This window comes from Coturnix japonica, chromosome 38, assembly GCF_054131305.1.
Source record: "Coturnix japonica strain WE chromosome 38, WE-NBRP24, whole genome shotgun sequence".
Taxonomy (NCBI): Eukaryota; Metazoa; Chordata; class Aves; order Galliformes; family Phasianidae; genus Coturnix; species Coturnix japonica.
The window spans coordinates 5152828-5176306 of record NC_140700.1 but is presented as its reverse complement, the minus strand read 5'-3'; the positions used below and the strand labels follow the sequence as shown (position 1 = coordinate 5176306).

Sequence of the window (23479 nt, the reverse complement as noted above, 5' to 3'; positions counted from 1 at the left end):
GCACTGCACAGAAACGTTTATTTGCCCCCCACTCGGGGAGCCTGGGGTGTCCCGACCCCACAAACCCCATATGGGGCCAATAAAAGCCGTAGGTGCTCCGTGGGGCTGCACCCAGTGCATTTCCCACCCCATCCTCAGTGCATTTAGGGGTTTTTTAGGGTGGTTTCAGCAGAAAGCAGCAGAGCTGTGCAGGGAGGTGCCCCGTTACCGTCTGTGCTCATGGGGCTGCTGGTGCCTTCCCGGTGCGGTGCTGCCACTGGGGACATCTATGGGGTCCGGCCCCGCTGTGGGGCAGCCTCAGGCCCTCCAGCCCCCACGGAACCCCCAGCTGGGACCCACCTGCAGGGAAGGGTAAAGAGAGCCCTGAGCCACCGCAATGCAGCTGGTGGCCCCAAAACGGCCCCAAAACAGCCCCCACCCGACCCCAAAATGCGGGTCCTGGCCCCAAAACCCAACCCCAACAATGGCCCCCAGCCCCAAAACGTGCCCCCCCACCTGATGCTCCTCCGCCTCCACCAGCAGCTCGTGCTCCGACTCCTGCAGCTCCTCGGCCGGGTCGTAGCTGTACATGGGCAGCAGCCGGTGCCGCAGCCGCTCCGACCTGGGGTGGGGATGGGGCTGAGCGGGGAGATGGGGCACAGAACGGGGGGGGTGTGGGGTGGGGGGGTCCACAGTCACTCACCTGCGTTTCTTCTGGACGTACATCACCTGTATGGGGACGGGATGGGCTGTGAGCAGTGAGTGGGGATGGGAGGGGATCAGGGAATGGGGTGGAGTTGGGGATGGAGTTGGGTTTAGGGGTGGGATTGGGGCTGAGGATCAGATCAGGTTGGGGATGGGGTTAAGGCTGAGGCTGCAGGTGGGACCAGGGTTGAGGACTGGGACGAGGTTGGGGATGGGGACAGTGCTGAGACTGGAGATGGGATGGGACAGGGTTAGGGTTAGAACTGGGACAGGGCTGGGGTTGGGGATGGGAACTGGGACAGGGCTGGGATCGGGGATGGAGATGGGGATGGACTCAAGGTTGGGGATGGGGTTAAGGATGGGGTGGGCAGGCGGTGCTTGTTATGGGGTCACTCACCGCAGCCAGGACGGCGCCCAGCAGCGTGAGCAGCACGAAGGGGCCGAGCACGGAACCCACCAGCGAATCGCCCGCAGCGCCCGGAGCGCTGGGAGCCGTGGCGTTGTTCATGGCTGCGGCCGGGAGGAGACGGCGGATCCCAACATGGGGACGGGAATCACGGCGTGGGGTGAGGGGGGGGGACACCCGTGGGGCTGTGGGCGCCTCACCCCTATGGCGGCCGCACTATGGGGCCTGAAGGGAGGAACCGGGGGGGGTGGAGCGATTGACAGCGCGTGACAGCGGGGAGGGGCTTAAATGGGGAGGGGGCTCAGTGCGGAAGGGGGCGTGGGTAGGAATGGTGCAGTACCGGGGAGTGAGCGCTAGGGGGCGGCAGAGACCGGGACGGGGGGGGAGAGAGATGGAGAAATAAGAGATGGAGGAAATAAAGAGATGGAGGAAATAAAGAGATGGAGGAAATAAAGAGATGGAGGAAATAAAGAGATGGAGGAAATAAAGAGATGGAGGAAATAAAGAGATGGAGGAAATAAATCCATGTGGGACTCCTCCACGCAGGGACACCCACCTCCTCCCGTGTGTTCAGCCTCATGTGAAGCCAATAGAGCAGCACTAATGGGGCTGAGCACTGAGCCCACAGCCCTGAGCTGTCACCCATAGCACAGCACAGCCCAGTTCTGAAGCATCCCATGATCCAGCTTTGCTCACCTTGTCCCCTGTTCCTTGCTCAGCATGCAGAGTCCTCACGTGCACAGAAAGCAACGAGGGAGCAAAGAAGGTGGTGGTGAAGGAGCTGCAGAGGGCACTGGAAACTTGCAGGTTGTCTGAATGGAGCATCTGTTAGAGAAACAGCAGCACGAACATCCACAGCTATAATGGAACACCAAGCACAGGGTGTTATTGTAAGCAGGAAGCTGAGACACGCTGCAATGACAGGTTGATAATGCCGGGCTTAAAGGGGCAGCCCAGACATGAGACAGTTCAAAGCAACAATTCCACCAGCTCAGAATAGCAGCAGTTCTAGCAGGGCTGGCAGCAATGAGCCCATAGGTTGTACATGGTGGGTTATAGCAGCTCAGTACCAGCCCTGTGCTCCACCAGGTTCTACAAGACCTGGGACAGGCCCAGGTTCAGTTCCCAAACCCACATCTCTGGGTAGAAGCTATTGGTGCCCCAGGAGCTATTTCCAGTTAAGGATCGTATCAGCCACTCCGTGTTACTGTGTTAACAGCATCAATCCATGCCACATTAGGACACTTTCTTGGCACAATTTATTTTTCTGACCCAAACAAAGAAGCCATTAGCAAGTCATTAACAATATTCTACCCTAAATCGTCAGTTTAAACAGCCCTGTAAAAACATTCTTTAGTTTAAAAACAAAAATAAAATAAAATAAAATGTGTGCATGCTGTTGATATTAAAACTGCAATTACTCTTTCAGGAGTTACCAGCTGGTTTTGCTGCAAAGCATTCTCCACATTGTGAGCTGCAGAGTAAGACATGGACTCCATTGAAGGCAGTAGGAGGCTGGTAGGTGCCGCTCAGGGCTCAGGATGCTGGAATCCTTCGCTTCCAAAGATTGAAGCCCTTGTGAGTTTGGTTCAGGCCCATCGGCAGAGCAGGGCAGCACTGTACATTCATCTCTAAGTTGAAGCGAACTGAACTGCTGTGATTGAGGCTCAGTTCCAGGCTACTCCTTGAATAACACCTCTCACCTTTCCTTATGCAAGGGGTCTCACGTCAGCAATCACTGCTTATGGCCTGGGTACCCCACAATGATGAGAACAAGAACAGAACAGGGTCTGAACACCAACAGCTTCTTGCCAAAGCAGCAAGGACACCATCCCCCTCATCCCGAGCTCCAAGGATATTTCTATCATGTTTTCATACGTTCAGCGCTTCTTGGGAAGAGAGAAAACTCCAAACAGTGAGTATTTATTAGAATATGCTTTTGTTAAATAAAGATGAAAAATAAAAGAGTACTGCAGGTTTAATTTCACATCTTGGCTGTTCTGACAAAAGAGGAGTCACTGAACCCAGCAACTGCTTCTTGTCCCAAGCCAGGGATTCATTAATGCCCCTCCCACGAGTTGTACCTGTCCCGACCCACCCCCAGCCCCAACCCTTCCCATTTTATTTCCCAACTAGACAACACTGTTGGCAAATCAGACAGCATGAAACTTACATCAATAAAAACAGAACAACGACCAAAAAAAAAAAGAAAAGTGAAGTGTGCCAACGCATGAGGGGAGCTATGATCCTATCCACGGTGCAGCAATCCTGCTCAGGAGGCAGCTGTACCTTTCATAGAGGGAGAGTTTAAACGTTCCAAACGTGCTCCTGTAAGTGCTGCAAAGCCCCGGGCTCCTCCTCAGGGATATGTGTGGTTACCCAGCCCAGGGTTCGCGCAGTCACGCTCAGTAGGTACAATCCAATGCTCAGCACAAACTACGATATCCAGTTCAGCGCGGTATAAGGCATGTGGACAAGGAGAGACATCAGCAGAACGCAGCAGGATCAGAACAGCACTGGTGATGGACACTCCAGTTTGTCAGACTTTGAGCCCCAAAGGAATCCCCGCTTCCTACCACAGACAGCGAAATCTGTTTCCTACCGTAGCGTTTCTGAGGCTGTTTTATTTGTGGACCGACTCTTTATTCCTTTCGTTTTGATGTGAAAGCAGAAACGGCGGCGGAAGCTGCAGGAGAAGCCACTGAGCAGCGGGGATGTCTGCAGGTGATCAAAACTCTGCCCTCAACTTCAAGAGTCACTGCACCAAAAGGGGAGCTGCTGAATGGGGAGTAAACTGGCCCAGCCATGAGCAGTGCCACAGAGCGTTGGTTGTTAGGGGAAGGGGGGGAAAAAAACCCCAAACCAAAAGGCAAACGGATGAATTGGGAACCCTTCAGTTCGGGAGCAGGCCAGGATTAAAAAGAAAAGAATTAAAATGTTAGATTCTCCAGCTAAAAATAAAAGAAAAATGCTGTTTATACACATGTGCTGCAAGTGAGCAAACAGCACCTTACAGTACGGACTAAGACTTAAAGAGCTGAGCTCACATTTGAAGTCTTTTAATTAATAAAAAAAGGAAACCAAGTGGCTGTGGCTGGGATGACATTAATGGGACACTTAGAACACAAGGCAGAGGCAAAAGTGGCAGCCTCGCTGGCCAGGCAATGGAAGCGGTGTGACGGGATAGGGGCACTTCATGCACAGAATGTATCTTACAAAATACATACCCAAAAAAAGCAAAAAAATCAAATAAAACAAAAAGAAGCCAACAACAACAACAAAAAAAATCCCACCTTGCACTAAATTGCAGCACTCTTTAACACTTGCTCTGCCACAGGCTGCTGCCTTGTTTGATAGAGGAGGCATGTGAAAAAGGGGAGGGGGAAGGGGGGGATCCATGTTTCAGTCTGTTTTCCAAACTCTCTCTCACAGGGACGTCCTCAGTCATCTGATGTCAGACACGGAGCCCTCAGAGAACGTCGTGGTCATGACTGGAGTGCCGTTGTTTGCCAAGCAGCCTTGCCTCAAGGTTTCAAAATACGAGGCCTGCACCGGTTTGTGATACTGCAGAACTTTGATGGCATCTTCGATCTTAAACCATTCCCTTTTCCTTCCTGCAGGCAATAAAGAAAAATCAGCAAGTGCAGCAAAATGACACAGTGCTCTTCATGCTCTGAGCCTGGTTCAGGAGTTAAACACAGCGTGGCTGGAATGACCTCCCCCAGGCCACAGAGCCCACTATTTGGCCACCCTTTTTTCCTCCCCCCAAGCAGCCAAACTTACCAATATTGACAGAGTCCTCCCAGTCTTCCAACACTTCTGTGACAATAAGTACGTAAACATATGTCCTGTGTTTCCTGTCCCGATTCTGGAAGGCAAAGGGAACAGAACAGTGACAAGGTGATCAGAGAGGAAAAGGAAGCACTAAGGAAGGGATGAAGGCACTGAGAAGATTCAGTGTTGTGCTGCCTTATCACTGCTAATTCCAAATGAATCACTGGTGAAGTGGGAAAAACTGGGAAGAGGTTTTTACTCCAAGAGGGTTTTATACAACTAAACCTCCCAGCCCCAAACCGTGTCTGAAACTTACCTCAAAAATTCCCACCAATCTTCCTAACGTCCCTTTCACTCCAGCCTAGGAAAGTTGAAAGGAAAAAAGAAAGGCTTTAACGACAAGTCAACAGGCATTGCCCCATGTGCTGAGCAGGAGCAGCTCCCTTAGAACAAGAAGCAGACAGTTAATGGTCACAAGAGAACTCATACAGGAGCACCGGGAGCTCCAGCCATGCCTGCATTCCCAGGATTTCTTCCCTTATTTTTCTGCACTCAAATCTTTTTCTTTTTTTAATTCAATCTGGAGGAAAACCAAAAAATGACACATTATTAATGGCACATCGATACAGCCTCAATTCCTACCAGAACCTTCTCTAAAGGTTCTTACGGCCTGGGGATGGATAAACATCACTTCAGGGCTCAGCACTTTTACCTTTATAGAATTATAGCTTAAGAAAATAACTTCCAAGCACAAGTAAAACGTTCTGCCTGGCCCACAGGTGGGCCACTGGCTATTAAGCACAAAGCTATTTCTGGAGTCAAAGAGCAGTTCCATGAAGGTCACCGCTCACATGTATGCGCTCAGCCAAGGCCAGCACACAGAACTCACACTGACCTTTGCATCCGAGCAGTTCTACCTCATCTGAAGAGCTGCTGCTGCTGACCTGCACTAATGGCTCTCAGGAGTGAACCAGAGGCACATGGAGCCCTTCCTTTTGTTCTGGTGAAGCAAAGAGGTATCCAAAGTAACACCCAGTCTACAATCCAGCATCCTTCTTCTCTATTCAGCCTGGACTTACTCATCCAAATGGCACAAAACCGTCACTCCAAATGAAGGTGCTGCAGGAAAACCACGCTGAATTATTATTAGGCAGCTGAAAGAAGTGCCAGGGCTTCCTCTGTCTGTGAGTTTATCGCATGCAAACGGTGCTGAGTGGTGTGATTCAATCAAATATTAGGCTGGCCATAATCAAAGTGGGAAACAGTAAAGCTTTGAAGATTGCAAAGCACGTCGACCATGAAATCTTCCAGCGCAATGACTCTCCTATGGGGGCTCCTATGGGGCTCAACCCTTCTGCACCTTCCCCTGATCCCTGCTGTGCAGTGATGAGCATTTTCTTGGAAAGCCAGAGCCCAGCCACAGGCTCACCCAGGACTGGCACTGGATCTAAGCCTTAATTTGCACCAGATGACTCCGGAATTTTCTCCTCGGTAGTAACTGGATTGAGAGCCATGGGCTGCAGCAGCGTGCCTGGCAGCAGCAGCCCAAGTTATTCGGGCATGCATCCCCTCCCCCTCTGCTCCATGCATCCAGCAGATCCAAACCAGTTTGCAATGTCTAACATAGTACTAACGGGGAGGCAGCCTTAGCAGGAGCACAGCACACTGCTGCCCCACACCAGCACATGGCAGGGGTGGGCTGGGCATGCTGAACAAGCAACCAAAATGGGGAGGAAATGAAGTTTTACTGGCTCTGCTGCTCACAGAACAACTTGTTTGAATAAAGAGAAATTACCGAAGACATCCAAGAACAGCAGGTTCAGGTTTCAAAGCTGAAAATAAGTTGGGGTCAGATGCAAAAAGCAGCCTGCAGCAACACCATCTGTTCCTAGGGACAGCTTTTATTTCCTTCCATCTGAGCTAAGGAAAATGTGGGTTGGAATTTCAGCTATTTTACTTTGCTCTATTAGGCTCAAAGCCTGCATCTACTATAGAATACTGCTGGGCAACAGGACTGTGGTAAAACACCCAAATCTCTAATGCTTGCAGAACTGAAGGCAGTAAATCACACCCATAAGGGCTGCTAGCTTAGACAAGTTCTGAAGACACCAATTATACAGCAGCTAGGCAAATTTTCTTGCTGTATCTGTGTCTCACAGAGGGTTACATTTAGTTAACTAATTCTTCCCTGCATTACAGCTGATGCAGTTATAAAATACCACCACAAAAGAATTTCCAAGCATTACACTCATAAAAATGAGTTTTGAGTAGACAAGGTAATAGCAGACCAACTTCACTGTCTGTTTGCACAGAGTATTATAAACCTATGAAGAGCTCAAAGCTATCACACCTCACTCGTTCACAATCCCTGCCGTGATGCTGCACATACAACACAGGGCTTCCTATGCTGGCACTGAAAGACATCGTTATTCGTATCCTAAATCACTCACAGAACACATGAAGCTGAAAAGATCGCTCAGAAGCCTCGAGATGGAAACTACTGTCCAGCAACCAGATCAAAGGGCTGCAAGATGGACTAGTTCTGATAGCAGCATCCATTGCCCGTTTGATCACAGATAAAGCACAGCTTATCTTCCTTTTGCTCCCCATGAAGGAAGCACGACCGACACTTCCGTAATCTTATAGAACTTGACATTTCTCAGTATTTAAAGGTCAGGATGCGAAAGATGCTCTAAGTGCAGAATTAAATGCCTTTGGGTTTAACAGATGAACGTGGAAGCTTCCTTCAAAGTCACTCCATAAGAAGTTGAATTTAAGGCAGCTATTTCTAAAACATGTTCTTCACCAGTTGCTCACACCCATGAAAAGCCCTTATCCCCAACATGACATTCATTTCAGCAGAGAGAAACTGAATCCAAGGAGGAAGAAACCCAGAACACACCATGCTGGCAATAATTAGTACTTTAAAAGGCCCTGTAATTCTAAGTAAGGGGTTCACTCTATAAGATGGCTCCCATTCAGAGCTGCAGTGCTCATCTGCTGCCACTCTGCCTACAGAACTCTGTCAGTTCGCATTGCATACAGACAACAGAAAGCGTGACAAGTGTTGGTACCTGTCTGCTTTAATACATCTGCAGGGACAGATTAATATGGAGAGTCCTTATGTAAACTAGGACAAGGACTTGAACTCAAACTGGGACAAAGGGATGGCAGATTTCACTCAAAGAGCCATTCTGAAATGCTGAAAACTGGGAAGAGGTGAAGTCTGATTTCTTGGCGTGACTCTTACAGCAGTGATCCACACGTTGATGATGGAATTAAACAGCGAATGCACAAGTTTCAATTCTCCATTTAGGGAAGCATATTTGAAAAAGAAAATGCACAGCATGCAAAAAAAAGACTGAGTTGAAAAAAACCAGCTCATTGTCATCTACAGAGACCACAACTGAAATGGGACTGAGCCCTTCCAGCTCTTCCAACTGGCTCTTATTAAAAAGGAAAAGGCAGACCAACATCAGCAAATGCAAGCCTGCAAATCTCCTCTGTGACTGCTCAGCACACACAGCCACCTTCCTGCAGGATAACACCACTGCTGTGCACAGCATGGGCAGCGCTGGGTTTTCTCTCTCCTAATGCAGGCTCAGCTGACCTGCTGCCTCCCCGTCACCTGTCCCAGGAGAGGAGCAAAGGCAGCAAACCTACACAGAAAGCATCAGCTGCAACACACACACATAAGGGAAAAAGCTGAAATTCACATGAAAGGATGAACAAGGATTAACAGCCTAATTCTCAGCAGCAAGTTCCAGCTAGCACGCACACCGGTTGCCCAGCAAGCAGCCTCATAAAATGCTGCCCCTGCCAAATCAGTAGTGCAGGCTGCACGAGTCCCTTACAGCACGAGCATTGCAAACATTGCCCTCTCACGTGCACATTCCCCAGCAACATTTTACAGTAAACAGCTCGCTGAGCCCAAGGCAGTTGATATACATTCTAATTTGGTGTATTGCAAGCGGAGCGCTGGAACACAAACAGATTTCAGGAAGGCCTTATAAGCCCACAAGCTGCCCTGTGTTTCTCAGCTGCTCTGACCATACACCGTAGGAGGGCTCAGGTAATTATACCCACACAACAGGCCTGCAGGAGAGCTTTTACCTCCCACTGCATGGCACCAACGGGTCGAGCTGTGGCAGAGGTTAGCACCTCTGCAAGGCAGAGCTCTCTGAGCTGGCTGTGTTGGCTGTTTGTTGAGCAGCATTCGAGCACATAGGTGGTTTTTGCTGGGAATGACTCAACCCTGCCAGGCTGCCACAGTTTGAATTACACTCTCATTCGGCATCAGTCCACGTGAGCCAGGGAACACCAGCTGAGTGAGAGGGGATTATCTCAGCCAGCCCAAACCAGTTCCTTCTCTGCAGATTGAGTCCATGCCAAGGCTTCCTTTCAACCACCGAGCTGTCATGGAAAGAGAGCAACTCTTCCAAGCTTCACCGCCTGAGAAAGGGAGGGTCGATACAGATTTATTTTAAGGATTTGAAAGGCGAAGCCACGCATCTCCTGAATGAACCTTTGACTTCTGTATCAAATAACTTCATAATTAATAATGATTAGGCTGTAAAGCAGGACTCCGTAGCTAAAAATATTCCCGTTCTTCTGGTTAAACTCACTTTGGCTCATATTTGAAAGATTAACGAGTTCCTAAAAAAGCAAGAGCCATCCTTCAGGCTGAACACTATTTGCAAGCAGCAATGCCCAGCACTACAGGGACCTAAACCAAAGTTCACTGTATAAACCTTCCCATCCTTCTGATAAACTGATGGATTATAGAACGTCCAAAGAGAAACACAACAGGTAATTCCAACTACTCAGGGGAAAGAAAGTCTTCATATACAGGACAATTAAATACAGCAACCATGGGAGAAGCTTCCTCCCAGCTCCCATCAATTAGCTCCTCATTTCTGTTCTGTAGCACAAAGATTCATAAACCTCTTGAAAGCATTTTAATCCTGCCTTACATAACTACGGCCTGACTTGGTCATCCATATATAATCATTTAATCGTTTCTGAATCCAAGCATCTCTCCTGTTCAGTAATATTCAGTAGTGAGTTCTAAAGACAAATGCTACATGTGATGCAGCCCGTTACCATGTGCTGACCTTAAATTCCTTTAATTAAGTATGAAAAACAGCTCTCCCAGCTTCAACACAAAAGCAGGCCTTCTCCATACGGGTCATTCTGTATTATCACAGAATCCTTAGAGTCAGAAGGGATCTCTGAGGGCCCATCTAGTCCATCATACCCTTCATTTAGGCCCCTGATTCCCCCATACACACAATGCAGACAGCACAGTGACCACAGATTTCTCTTTACCTGCAGGAAACCAAGCTGGAGTGATGCAAACACGCAGAGCTCCTGTTCTTTGAGCACTTACCTCTTCGCAGACTTCTCGCACAGCAGCCACGTTGGGCTCCTCCTCGGGCTCCATGCCACCCCCAGGGACGATCCATCGATCAGGATGACGACTGCTGCTAACCAGCAGCACCTGAGAACAGAGCACAGCAGATGCATGAACACAAAGTGATGCTGCTGCACAGAGCCCAACTGGAGGAGAGAATTTGTCTTTGCATCTCACGCACCTCCAAACACGGCCAATCCAATATGGACTCTTGAAAATGCTTGGCATTATCCAATACAGTCTCATTAGCCCATTGCAAGCAGCAGTGCCAACTGCATCATCTACAACACCAAGGCCCTCCAAATTATTTCAACTTGGCTTTGGATGAGGCTGTTCAGTGAGATATATAAGCAAAATATAAGCTTTTAATTAACCACCTAAAACCCCACAAGAAGGCTGAGTAGATGGACAGCCTTTTTGTGGGAGTTTTTCCTCAAAATGTTTTATTCCAAAGTAATTCTGCTCTGTGCAGTTGGGTTTAGCCTCATTAAACATACTTGTTGTCTTTTGGAAACAAGAAGCCAACTAACAACCCTCAGCTGTATGAAAATCCCCCAAAGAAAACGGAGACGCTGTGCTTATGGAACCTACTTGTGCTACATCCATGAGCAGGGATGGAAACTCAAAACAAAACTGTTTTTCAGCTCTCTAAACAAAGCTCGTTCATTACAGTCATCATGCTATACTTCATCACTTCCCTGGCACAAAGCTCAGAGCCAAAGCAACTTGCTCCAGAAACTTTCCAGCATAGCAGTCCAATTAGGTTACAGGCCAGTCATCGCTGTTTCAACCAGATATTCGGAAGTTAAACTGAGCAAGATGCTAAAATCCAAGGCTTTACTGTGTAAATGTTGACCTGCAAGTGGAGGATGAGAAGATTTGCACTAATTTTCAGGAAATAACCCACCTATAGACCTCAAAACTGCACTTGTGAGACAGAAACAAAGTCAAGAGTTCACAGGTTCTGCAGTACTTTCCTATTCTGGAAGCTCTCAGCTGCCTGCCAACCACCCTGCAAAGAGATCTGTTCCTTTTTGGGGCCATCCAGGCAATGCCCAGGGATGGGGGCAGCCCATGGACTGGAACATGGATCATTTGTGGACTCCAAACAGCAGCTCTCCAACCAGGAGCAGCAAAGCTTAAAGCAGAAACTGAAGAGGGGTCACAACAAACGTTTTGGCAACTGCTGGCCTAACCTTTCCTAAGTTTGGAACTCAACTCTTAGTTCTCAAGTGTCAGAATGCCCCGATCAGCAACACGCTGTGGGTCCCACCATAATGATGTCCCAAAGCCTCCTGTTCCTGCTTCAGTCCGAGCCCACGTTTCAATCCTGCAATACAGGAAGCAACATCAATTGTTGAACTTCAAACCCTTCAAACCCCTGAGCCCTACGCAGTCTGTCTAATGAATTGCAGAGATCAGAATATACGCCAGAAATGAATGAAGCTGAAAGGGCTGCCTTAATTCTGCTGGGTAGTTTGGAGCAAGGCAATGCTTTACCAGCAGCAGTAGGAACCATTTAGGTGTAAACAACAGTTTAAGTCCAAGTAAATTAACTTCAGCTGGTTTGGCAGTTGAGCATCTTCTAAATAGAATTAACACCAACAACCTGCGCTGGGAAGGAAGAACCTGTCATTCTCACACTTTTATGTAATCAGACTATTTCCTGTTTAATAAAAAGGAAATCCCATCCAGAGAGAGCAGGAAGCTGCCCTACAAGGTCACTCCTTTTGAACAGCTTTAAACAGGATATTGCTCCCAATGAGCTCTCCCCAGACAAAGGGCCCAGGTTCACAATGAGGGTGAGACATTGTCCTGTTCTAAACTCACATGTCTAAGAACTGCATCTCAAGGCATCCAGTGAAAAGGTTCCCCCTCAAACCCTCATTTTCACAAGGGGCCACGCTCCATCTATCTCACAGGCTGCCCCAAAGCCAATACAAACGTGATCTGCTGAACACAGCACTGAGTGTTCGGGAGGAGCAGCCTGAATGCTGGCTCCAAGATAACAACTGCATTCCTCAGCTAAAACCTTTCCCCTGCAGCTGGCTGGGGGAGCAGCATACCTGCAGATGGGGAGATAACAGCAGAGCAGGGGCTGAGCTCCCTCAGCACAGAGATGGAACAGTATTGCTGCCGTAACAAAGTCAGAATCGTTTTCCAACTACAGAGAATGGGAACCAGACCTTTATTGGGGAGGCCCCATTACACACTGCTGACCTTATGATGACTTCATTACACAGAGGTCTTCCTCAATCACATCACCTCCCCCCAGAATAATGGTGCTCCATTGCAGGCACACACAGCTGAGCTCTATGTGAGTTAACAGAGCAGATTGAGGCTCAGGTTCTCCCTTTGCGACGCTCGATTTAAACAGCAGCCACCCATAAATAAAACAACAGTAGCTGCATTGTAACCAACGTGATTCCTAGAAAGAGGCTCCATAGAAGCATTACAGCAAAGACCAAAAGGGCTGCAGCATGATTAGAAGCTAACCTGGCATGTTATTAGAGCTGCCTACCTGCCAGCCTTCCAGGAAAGGCCTCCAAACACACACACACCAGGCAGGAAAGGGGCAGCAAAGATGGCAAACAGGTGCTCCCCATCCCAACACCATCCTGCTGCCAGAAACCAGCTTGAGACAGACCTCGTATTTATTTCTACCAATGTAAAGTGACAAAACCAAGTGTCTGAAGTAAGAACCCCCCCCCCACACACACACCCCCTTGTTTCACTTTAGCATCATTTATTAGAACACAGACTGGAAGGAACCAGCAAATCTCACAAGGCACTTCATGGAGATGGGTGGAGAGGAGGGCCGGCCCCGGCGCTTTTCTCCTGTACAATCTGCCTTTGTTTGAAAGTTTTAATTCAATGGGAGTGTCTGCATTCAGGATTTGGAGGCTCTGGGTTGCCCTGTTGCCAGCCAGGACACCGTAGTGTTATAAAGACCTTTTATGCTTTACCCAAAGCTCACAAATGCTCTCATAACCCCAATGTATTTTTACTCGGTGCTTTTAGAACTGACAAAACCAAGATCCATCTGACTGTATCGAACCACCTCCAGGCACTAAGAACACAGGGGCTGATACTGTGCTCCTGAGGAGCCACGAGGAGCTGCTCCCCATAGCAAAGCCTTGCAGAAACTCCTCCATTCAACCAGCAGAAACAGCCTCAATTACACTACACCACAAACCACACGCTTTGCCAAATTACCAACACTGAGCAGCCCAAAGAAGCACGCCAAGGAGCACGGGGCCTGCAGGACAGTGCTTGTGACCTCTTGCTATTCAGGGCACGTTACAGAGCTCGCACAATGCAAGGCAGCAAAGGCACAGCCTGTGGTTAGCAGGTCACGGCCAGACCCACACACTGCAATGCAAAACCTCAACAGCAAGACAGTGAACAGCCCGGTCCTGAGCATCACAGGAGAGCTGCTTGTCCTCAGCAGCACAGTTGTCTCAGATGAGCGATGTTTTGGGGCACAAAAACCCACATCTTGCTCTGTGGCACAATTTGATTTCACTTATGATGCCACATCTGGAAAACAGAGGCAGCAAATGGATGGTGGGAAGCTGGAATCCAGGCTGGATGTGGCTCTGGGCAGCCTGGGCTGGTGGTTGGCAGCCCTGCATATAACAGGGAGTTGAAACGTGATTATTGTAATGGTCCTTTTCAACCCAGGCCATTCTGAGTCTATAGAAGAGGAAATAATCCACCCTACAGAACACGACAAAAGTAAAGGACAAGTCTTGAGAAGGGGAAGAAGAGCCGGGCTGGAAGAGGTTCACGTGATTTGGATCACACCTATGGTGTGATAACCATAGGAAAAGTAGAGAAAACCCTGCATGTTTTTATGCCACTTCTTAGAATAATACCAATCAATCACCCTGTCCCACACTACTCCCAAACACCACAGCTCACATTACCGTTACTACACATTTCTTGTAACTTTAGAGTGACTGCTGCTCCTCCAGAAGATGGACACGGCCACGAGCCTCTCCCTGCAGCAGGGCTGCGTTTCGGATAACCACAAGAATTATCTGCAGGGCAGGAGGCAGCTGGAGGGCCCCAGCCTCAGCAGCAAAGGGCTGATAATAAGGCACTCCCAAAGACCCTAAACCCCGTTTGGTTTGCCTGGCAAAACCTGTGTGCTGACCATGCAGTGACCCTCAAGTCCCAGGGGAATAAAACCTGATTCAGCTTTTCAGATTCCCAACAGCTTATGGAGCTCCCAGCGAAGTGAAAATTTAACCACTGTCATCCCACCGTAGCTTGGGAAAGCACAAGAGACCGTGGAATTGCTTACACAGGCTTCTATTACAAAAGGGCAGAAAGCACTTCTTCGATAGAAGCTCAGTTTGGCAGAATACACTCTTGCTTTTGGAGAAAGAGAGTTACAAGCACAGCAGGGAGGGCAGAGGCACAAAGTCATTTCTGAACTGGGCCGTGGTAACGTGTTATGAGCAGGCAGGGAGAGCTTTACTCGGTTTCAACCCCAAACCTTCTCTGTAGCTGAAGGGAATGGCAAGAGTTAAGCTGAGCCATTGGAACAAGGGCTGTGAGACTCTATTCCACCAGCAGCACCACGATCATATGATGCCGAGCTCCCTTTACTTGCAGGCAGCAAAGTGCTCCAAGTGGTTCCAGCTAATAATATTTTTATATTGAAGCCAACGCACAAAGGATGGCATAGAACACTGTGTGATCAGCAAGAGCCTACAGCTAACGTTTGAAAACTGCTGCACTACATCACAGTTTTGTTCCCAAGTGACCCAGGAGGGGCAAGAAGAGGAAAGTTTGTTTGCATTCAAATTGCTTCCCCCAATTGAGGCCGTTGCGGGGGCTCCTTAACGTGGCTTTTGGTGACAGTGTTGGCCTGGCACACACACACAGCTCCAGAGCCAGAGTTCTTACCAGAGCTGTGTGAAAGTTCTGCTCTCCCATCTTAATTCAGCCTCCATTCACAGTTGGAAAAAAAGACGGCCAATCCCGGATGCTTTTCTTCCCCAAGCATTTCCTCCCAGCGTCTTTAAAGAACACCAGTTGTTAACGAGCGGTTTGTCCTTTCACCAGTTACAATGCAGGCGTGCTTAAACCTGTAGCTACACCAGCCCGGGACTTAAAGCCAAACAGTTGCTTTTAATTTCTGTTCAAATAGAACAGGGGTGCTGCCATTAAGCAGCCTTCCATCTGCTCTGTGATGCTGAGAGGTTACTGACACGTTCTGGAACCTTTCCTCATTGAAACAGCTGCCCTACACACACACACAAATACTTGTACTACTTAAAAATAACACCATGATACTGAAACACACCGACAATGGCAATAAGGAATGACCTGGGGGGTAACGCAGGACTTGGGCTCTCTTCATCTCCGAGCTCTCCCACCGATCGTTTAAATGGTGAACAATCAGGAACTCCAAGGCAGCTCTTTTATCTCATAGTGGGAAGTGAAGGAGAACTGGGATAGGGAGCAGCTGCTGTTTCTTAAGCCCTCAAAAGAAACAGTAACCAGAAGCAGAAACAAACAATGCAATGTACAGCAGGCTCCTTTAGCACAGCTTGCTTTTGCCCTTCATTTTCCAACAATAAACCTTCAACAGATCTTTACTAACAGATTTTGGCCCTATTCTTTTTCTCCCTGCCAGGAGAGACCCTTTAATGAAACCCTAAATCCCACTTCAATCAAAGTCATCAATCCATCAATCTTTGCTAACAACTTTCCTCAACCAATCTGTTGAACAACCCCACGTGGTTGGAACATCAGAGATGAGATGGCACGATGCAGCTCCAGCCCTGCATTAAACACACAGATATCATAAATAAACCCGCTGTGTGAGGCCCTCAGAGCCCAATTCACAATCAAACACAACCATAATTCATTAACCTGCCCTTTCTGAGGCTCACAACAAGGCACCCACATGTGCACGCTTGAGGAAATCAATCTGCATCCCACACTGCATCATTAACAAAGCAATTAGTGCATCTTGTGTCATGGACCAACACAGCACACCTGATTTCTCTGGGGCCAAATGCTAAGAGAGACTGAAAGTAAAAGGAGCGTACAGCACTCAGCTGAGCACCCACACCAACCCAATACACACAGTTCTAACATGGCCCAACAGCTGGTTCTTAAGAACTGCCTCCCCAACTGAAGGTGCATCAGGAAACCCTTCGACCACACAAGCTGATAAGCCCCAGCATCATTACACAATGTGATTACAGCCTCCTTCATAGCAAACTCAAAGGAGCATCAATGTCCTGAAAGGTGGGAAGGCGCAGCTGCAACAAGTCTCTGTCCTGTTTATTTCACATCATTTCCACTTGAGATGCTGACACTCCTCACCATGACAGCGCAGCTACAAAGGCTTTGCTCAGCCTCCAGCAGCACGTTAACTACTAACTGCACACTATGCTAATTGACTTTCCTCCAGCGAACTGTCTGCGTTCCCTTCTATTTCCTGTAGCTACAAATATGATAATCGGGAGAACAAAGCCTTCACAACAGCCGCTCAGGAGCCAGTCAATGAAGTGAGGTGCGGTGCAGCCTGCTTTGTGCCCACGTCAAAAGCAAATTAAAAAGAGAAAACGGCCCAAAAACAAAATCCACATCTGAGCAAAGTTCCTCTTTCCAACGTCAGGCCGATCCCAGCCCTTGGCAACGGGTCTCAGAGCACCCAATTCACCTTTAATTCCCACTTCCTCCCCAGCCGCTCTGCTGGGCAGCTCCTGGCACTCCATCAGTCCCCTTTTATCCCCGTTTCTTTTTATAAACCCAAGGTCAGGTTTCCTCTCCCATCTCATGTGATGCATTGGACTGAAGTTCTGCCAGCGTGGTTGCTCCAGAGCGCTGCCAAAGCTCCTCACCGGGCTGCTCCACCATCAGCCTCAGCGTGGGGGCATTAGATCGCGTTCAGCAAAGAGAGAAACGGGGGAAAAAAGGAAAAAAAGGGGAAAAATGGGGAAAAAAAGGGGTTTATGGGAGCGGGGAGAGCCCCGAGTTTGGCAGCGTTGAACGGACGCCCCCACAGCGCCCGGCCCGGCCCTCACCTCCTCCTCGCTCTCGCTGCGGAAGCACAGACAGGCCGCCCGCTTCTTGTAGCCGTCCCCGTCGTAGGTGCGAGTCTGGTTGGACTTGAGCTTCATCATCCTCCGCTCCCGGGGGCGGCCCGAGGCGCGGCCGGGCCTATGCAGGGCCCCTACACAGCGCCGGGAACGAGCCGCCGGGATCCCGCGAGGGGCGGGCGGGGAAGGACGGGGGGGACGGAGGGGGGGACCCGCCTCCCCGAGAGTCTGTTTGTCTGTCAGTCTCTGTTTCCCGCAGCCCGGAGCCGCCCGCTACACGCTGCCGCCTTTCGCCCGCCTCATCCCTCCCTTCGTTTCCAGCCGCTCCGCCGCCGCTGCCGGCGCTCCGGACACCGCCGACGACGACCGCGACGCCATCTTGGGCACGCTACGCAAACGGCGTAAAACGGCGGGCGGGGGAGGGGGCGGTTGCTCCCTGCAGCTGCGCGGCGCGCCCGCCACGCAAACGGCGCAGTCCGGCTTCCAGAATCGCTCCCCCCTCTCCGCGGCACACACAGACGCCGCTACCACGCCTCCGCCCGACGCCGGCCCTGCGCAAAACCTTCGAGAATACGGCGGCTGCGTGCCGGAGCGCCCTGACAGCTACGCAAAATGCGGAGAGACAGCGCACATGGCTCCGCTCTGACAGCGGCTCTACGCAAAGCGCGCAGACGCCACGGAGGGAAGAACGCGTAACTTACGCAAGGACGGCTTACGCCAGTGGCGGAGCGCGGCTGGGGGCAGCGAACAAAGGGGTGGGACGAGGGGATGGGGCACAATGGGGCACAATAGGGCACAATGGAGCACAATGGGACCCAATGGGGCACAATGGGGCACAATGGGGCACAATGAGACCCAATGGGGCGCACTGGGTTTGGCCGGCCCCGCTGTGGCTGTACCAGGGTTGGATGGGGTAAAGCAGCCCTACAGCCTGTGGGGTCCCAGCCAGGATGGGTTGTGACCTGCTTTGCAGCTGCCCTGCTCAGACACACGGATAAACCCTACAGCAGAGCAGCCCTGTGGGACTCAGCTCAGTCGCAGTCAGGTTCCAACGCCCTCAGGTATATGAAGAACCCAATTACACGCCTGCCATTTGCTCCATCCCTATATGAGGGCTGTAAGCAGCCCCTTCTCGCTGCGTTCTGTGTTCCTGCCCTATACAGCAGCACCATCCGGCCCCATTAGCGCCGTGCCATGGCTGTGCTGTGGGTGACACCTGGTGGCACGATGCAGATCGCAGCCCTACTGCTGCCCCCTGCTCAGCTCCAGATGCCGTCACCATCCTCTCTCACCATCCTCCTTCATTTCTTATTAACCCACTGAATTCAGACACTCCAATAGAACACAGCCATGCAGCCCAAGTGGCATTTTCACCTATTTTATCATACACAAAACATGAGCGGGAGGTTTACTGAGGAGGCTGACCACGTCCACGACCAAATCCACCTCTCTGCAAGAGAAAAAGAAGAGCATTACAAGTCACCACATTGAACAAGCAACAGCAAATAAGTGCTAAAAGCACTGACAGAAGAGCCAAGTGTCTGCCCGCAGCACTGCATTACTTTGATAAGCATCCCCTGCTCCAAGCACAGCTTAACTCTGATCTGAGACCAAACTGAACCCATCCTGGTCAGCTCTATCACAGCTCAAACTCTCTGTCTCTGTAGTACAAAATAATACATTTCCCCTAGAAAGCTCAGTGACTTTTTGTCACAGCAGTAAGGCTTTCAGTTTATTCAATAAGAGTGCAGGAAGTCCTGCTAAGCACCATACCCACACACACAGATACATGCATTGTCTCTAACTCAGAGCACAAATAAATGAAGCCTATCTGAATACAAATACTTACAAACTGGAATTCAGTGGCTGCTCCAGCACCGGCCTCAGCCTTCTTGTCAGCACCAGCTGATGAGAGAAATGACTGAGTTACAAACCAAAGAATCCACTCACCAAGTGGAGAATGACACAATACTGAGGGCTACCCATCCAGGTAGGTATCCAGGTTGAGTATCTCCAGTAAAGGAGACTCCACAGACTCTTTGGGAGGTTTGTTTTAGGGCACAGACACCCCTAAAGAAAAGCTTTTCCTTGCGTTCAGATGGAACTTCCCATGTTTTAGTTTGTGCCCCTGGTTCTGCCTCTGGGCACCACCAAAGGGAGCCTGGCCCCAGCCTGCAATATCCCAGCAGACCTTGATAGTTTAAAAGAAGAATGATACTCACAGCAGGGAAAACTGAACTCTGCCATGTAAATGCCTACACTCTGCCCATAGCCTCATGTCCCCCTTTTCTTTTCAAAAGGAGGTAAGTGCTGAAGACGATCTTCCCAAAGAGAGAAGCTGCACAAAGAATAAGCTCAGCCTGACGCACAGCAAAGACACTCACGTGGAACAGCGCTGCGTCTGTACGTATCCCTGTCAGCTTCTCCCCGAGTGAGACGTGCAGGGCGCTCACCCTCCAAACCTGTAAGCAAAAACAGGGACATCAGGGGACACAAATGGCAGATTTCAGGCATAACCCTACACCTGGTGGCGATCCCTCCTGCCAGGCATTACAGCCCTTTACACAGCTCAGTGGATGTAAGCTTACCTGGACAATCAATACAGCAAGGAACACTTCACCTCAAGGGTACAATCTGCTACAGCTTGTGCTTGGAGTGAACTCATCAACAGTGTAAAAACTGAATGTACAGCATCCAACACAGCTACAACAACTATCCCAAGGACCAATAATTACTATAAAAAGCCAGGAGTGCAGGGAATCTGTCACAATTGGCAGGGCTGTTCTTCACTGTGTCACAACCTGCACGGCATTCTGAGCCCCATCTAAAGTACTACTATCAGTATTACAAATCCTCCGCAGCAGAATAGATTAATAAAGCTAAGAGCAGATTATCTATGTAACATCAGATTAAAATCGGACAGAATACTTGCAGGAAAGAAACGGACGCAGTGGAACTGCCTGTTTCTGTGCAACTCATGGATTTCCCCCAGAATATCAAAGATTAAATGTTCTCCCACAGCATCAGACCAAGGTCTCGATGCTCGGGCAGTAAGACACAGCTATGGCCAGATCTGATACTGAACTCTGCTTTAGACTCAATGTTCCAGCCTGTTTACCAACATGTCACTTGAGAAAGTTGGGAGCATTGCATGAAAGCACCAGAAAAGACAAATTTTAGCCATTGAACTACAAAAGCTTTCATCAGATCCGCAGTCACTCCAGCTCTCTGGATAAACACAGCTTACACTGGGTAACACCCAAAGCTGAGAGATCAAAGAAACCATCATGTTCCTAGTTACAATGCAATTCTTTCTTTTGAAGCAGATGATGCGACAGTTTTGTCTGCCTAAAAACCAAGCTGTGGGAGGTGCAGGCACTGCTCCTCACTACAACATGCCCACAGCCTCCATCCTGAGCACAGGGCCCAGAACCTGCTGACTGGGCTACCAGCTTCATCCCAGGTACCAGAGAATTGTCCAGCACCAAAGCTCAGCCCTCATTCTCCATCACTGAACCTCACGGCCCAGCCTGGCTGCTACATCCACAGGTTTGTTCCCTACAATGGCAACCCTGGCCTCCCAAGGAGCTTTTCTAAGGATACTTCTAGTAGAGCCAAGGTTCTCTGTATCTGCTGGACTGACAGAGAACACACACACCATCTTCCTGATGGAGAACTGCAGTGGTCTGTGTGCTCTGAAAAGCCCTTTAAAAGCTCCAGCCACCACCTGTCCCCTCGATCCACAGCCTGCAGTGTCAATGGGCCGGATCTCAGAGGCTCCACTCCCTTGTGTTACCAGCAGGAAAGCTCTGTGTGCTTCCCTCACTCACAACTTTCTTTAGCCACCTCCAAATCTTCAGTACTCCAGTATTAGTGCCAAATATAAACACAACTAAACCCATAACGACGCATCATCTATTAATGTTTATACATCCAGCTGACTAACCTCACCTACATTGTCTAACACACACAACCCTCACCCTCTGCTTCCTTCTGCTGCCACCTCCCAACCCCAGTTTACCTTTGGGCCGTGGTCTGCCGGTCTCGGGGCGGCTGCGGCGCAGGGTTGCAGGGACGATCTCAGGGGGAAGGTGCAGGTAATCGCGCAGGTACTGGATGCCCTCGTTGGTCAGGTACCAGTAGAAATGCCTCCAAGCAAATTGCTCTTTCACATAACCACGGGATTTCAGAGACTGGAGAGAGAATTCTCAGTTACGTCAGGTTTATCAGAGACATGGGGCAATAATCTAAGTGCACATGCAGGAAATATAATGATACCACATACAAAGGCATCAGAGCTTGAAGAAAAGAGCTAGAGATGTGGATCACACCAAAAGTCTTCAACAGACTGTGGAGAACAGATCAAGTAAATAGTGGGACTATTGTAATAGGAAAGAAATTATGACTATAACAATGTTATTTGGTAACAAGCAGCAACATTTACCCACAGGTATCTGCTATATACAGTATCTTATGGCCCAGACCCAGCATTTCGCCCTCACCTCCGTACCTGCATGGCTTTCATCACATGGAGATTGGGCACATTCTTATCGACGAGCTCCGGGTGTTTCGGCATGTGGACGTCTTTCTTGGCCACCATCACTCCCTCCTTAAAGAGGAGCTCGTAGATGGCAATTCTGTTCTTCTTGGGCATCAACATCTAAAGGACAAACAGCACTAAATCCTGCCTATTCCCAATGAATCACAACTCCCAGCCCTTAGCGCCCCGCGGCCCACCCTGCCGGTCTAAGGCCTCCCGCGGCCTACTACGGCCTACTGCACCCCCAGGCCTTCCGCCTCGCCATCCCGGGCCCAGATCCCCCCGATCCCGGAAATATCGCCGCGGATGGGCCGGGCCTGATCTCCCCCGTTCTGTCCCGGTGCTGCCTCACGGCTCCGCCCACGGATGGAGCCGATCCGAGCCCGATGTAGGCCCGGAGCGCGGCCTCACCGTGACAGTCTCAGTGGGGCCGAGAGCGGAAAGGAACACGCATGCGCCGCGCTCTCACTTCCGGCCTCCCGAAGGCCCCCCAAGCGCTGAGGGTGTCCACCGCGCTGCCTGTAGCAAGGTGCGCAAGGCCCCCAGTCAGGTCACCGAGAAAGGTGTCCGTAGTGATGCCTGATAGGAATTAGCCCTTTAACCTCAGCATCCCTGACATTAAGTGGGCGCTGGGGCAGCCATGGAGCTCAGCTCCATCCCCTGCAGCTCCCACATGTGTCACACAGCAATGGGATTTACAGTGCTGATGGCTGGGATCATCCCCCGTGGATTAGCACAGGGCTCAGGCCATACTATGGGGCTGGTGGCATAGGGGGGACCAGGAGGCACAGAGCAGGGCTTGGCCATGGCTTCCTATTGCTATGAGTACAGCAGTCACCATGCATTCACCCTGACAGCAGCCCATGGCCTTCCCTGGGTGCCCCCATGCAGCCTCATAATGGGGACGAGCAGCCTTTGTATTCATACACATGGAGGACAGGGGATGTTCCAGCAGGGCTTTCCCAGCCGCTCTGTGTGCTCACATTGAGCCCTGCTGCCATCAGCCCTTACTGCAGGCAGAGCCGTGAGGAGCTGGTCAGTCAGTGCTGCCCTTTGGAGCCGGGCTGTAAAGCTCTGGCTGGGATCCCAGGGAGCAAAATGAGCGTGTAAGTGAGTTCCACCCACGCTGCTCCCTGCAGAGCAAAGGGCTCGTGGTTCCAGCACAACGAGCTCCCAGCAGCTCCTTGTGCTGGGATTTGGGGCTCCAGCACACACAGCTCCGCTCACACCACGCTGCTCAGCACAACACTAACACTCTCTGATCCCACTGTGCTCCCTTGGTCCTGGATGGGGTTTGCTGAGGGCAGAGGCAGAGCAGGATGGCAGGACGCAGGCTGTGTCCCATACCCCACACAGCACCCAGCACTTAAGGCTGCTTGGAGGTCTCAGCACCCCAGGGGAGATGGGTGGAGGCTCCATTAGGTGCATCCCTCCATCAGACCATGGGGCACCCTCAGGTCTGCCCACATCACACAGGGAGAAGGGAAGGAACAAGGGCTGTGAGCCATAGGATGGAGGGGAAGGAAAGAGCGTGGGGAGGTGTCAGCTCACAGCACAGTGTGCAATGAGGCTGAGGACCCCCCCGCAGCCACCCG

The 23479-nt window shown here is 50.3% G+C and overlaps 3 protein-coding genes and 1 long non-coding RNA gene across 13 annotated transcripts; all 4 read right to left on the bottom strand.

The window, feature by feature from the left end:
- Window position 1: 1 nt before the first annotated feature.
- On the bottom strand, window positions 2–4523 carry SMIM29 (small integral membrane protein 29). Of its 7 annotated transcripts, none has more exons than XM_085527260.1 (5): window positions 4384–4523; window positions 1787–1915; window positions 683–708; window positions 496–601; window positions 2–339 (listed from the first exon to the last, which is right to left on the bottom strand). In XM_085527260.1, exons 2-5 carry the CDS (start codon window positions 1913–1915, stop codon window positions 298–300), a joined length of 303 nt encoding a protein of 100 aa, XP_085383386.1. In that variant the 5' UTR covers window positions 4384–4523; the 3' UTR covers window positions 2–297. The 7 variants fall into 7 exon arrangements, with proteins under 7 accessions (XP_085383386.1, XP_032305129.2, XP_085383383.1 ...); XM_032449238.2 differs by lacking the exon at window positions 4384–4523 and adding an exon at window positions 2527–2666 and having other exon boundaries at window positions 1787–1948; XM_085527257.1 differs by lacking the exon at window positions 4384–4523 and adding an exon at window positions 2527–2666.
- NUDT3 (nudix hydrolase 3) lies at window positions 2333–17747 on the bottom strand. 3 transcript variants are annotated; one of them, XM_015885278.3, is made up of 5 exons: window positions 17330–17747; window positions 10254–10364; window positions 5181–5225; window positions 4874–4958; window positions 2333–4704 (listed from the first exon to the last, which is right to left on the bottom strand). In XM_015885278.3, exons 1-5 carry the CDS (start codon window positions 17426–17428, stop codon window positions 4535–4537), a joined length of 510 nt encoding a protein of 169 aa, XP_015740764.1. In that variant the 5' UTR covers window positions 17429–17747; the 3' UTR covers window positions 2333–4534. The 3 variants fall into 3 exon arrangements, with proteins under 3 accessions (XP_015740764.1, XP_015740765.1, XP_085383379.1); XM_015885279.3 differs by lacking the exon at window positions 17330–17747 and adding an exon at window positions 15195–15239; XM_085527253.1 differs by lacking the exon at window positions 17330–17747 and adding an exon at window positions 10459–10607.
- Window positions 5403–5897, bottom strand: LOC146754810 (uncharacterized). Its single transcript, XR_014938805.1, has 2 exons — window positions 5760–5897; window positions 5403–5444 (listed from the first exon to the last, which is right to left on the bottom strand). It is a non-coding gene; the product is annotated as an uncharacterized LOC146754810 (long non-coding RNA).
- Window positions 17748–18706: 959 nt separating the features above from the next.
- RPS10 (ribosomal protein S10) lies at window positions 18707–22328 on the bottom strand. Of its 2 annotated transcripts, none has more exons than XM_085527254.1 (6): window positions 22082–22328; window positions 21855–22004; window positions 21366–21537; window positions 19729–19806; window positions 19194–19249; window positions 18707–18794 (listed from the first exon to the last, which is right to left on the bottom strand). In XM_085527254.1, exons 2-6 carry the CDS (start codon window positions 22002–22004, stop codon window positions 18753–18755), a joined length of 498 nt encoding a protein of 165 aa, XP_085383380.1. In that variant the 5' UTR covers window positions 22082–22328; the 3' UTR covers window positions 18707–18752. The 2 variants fall into 2 exon arrangements, with proteins under 2 accessions (XP_085383380.1, XP_015740766.1); XM_015885280.3 differs by having other exon boundaries at window positions 22296–22328.
- Window positions 22329–23479: the final 1151 nt, after the last annotated feature.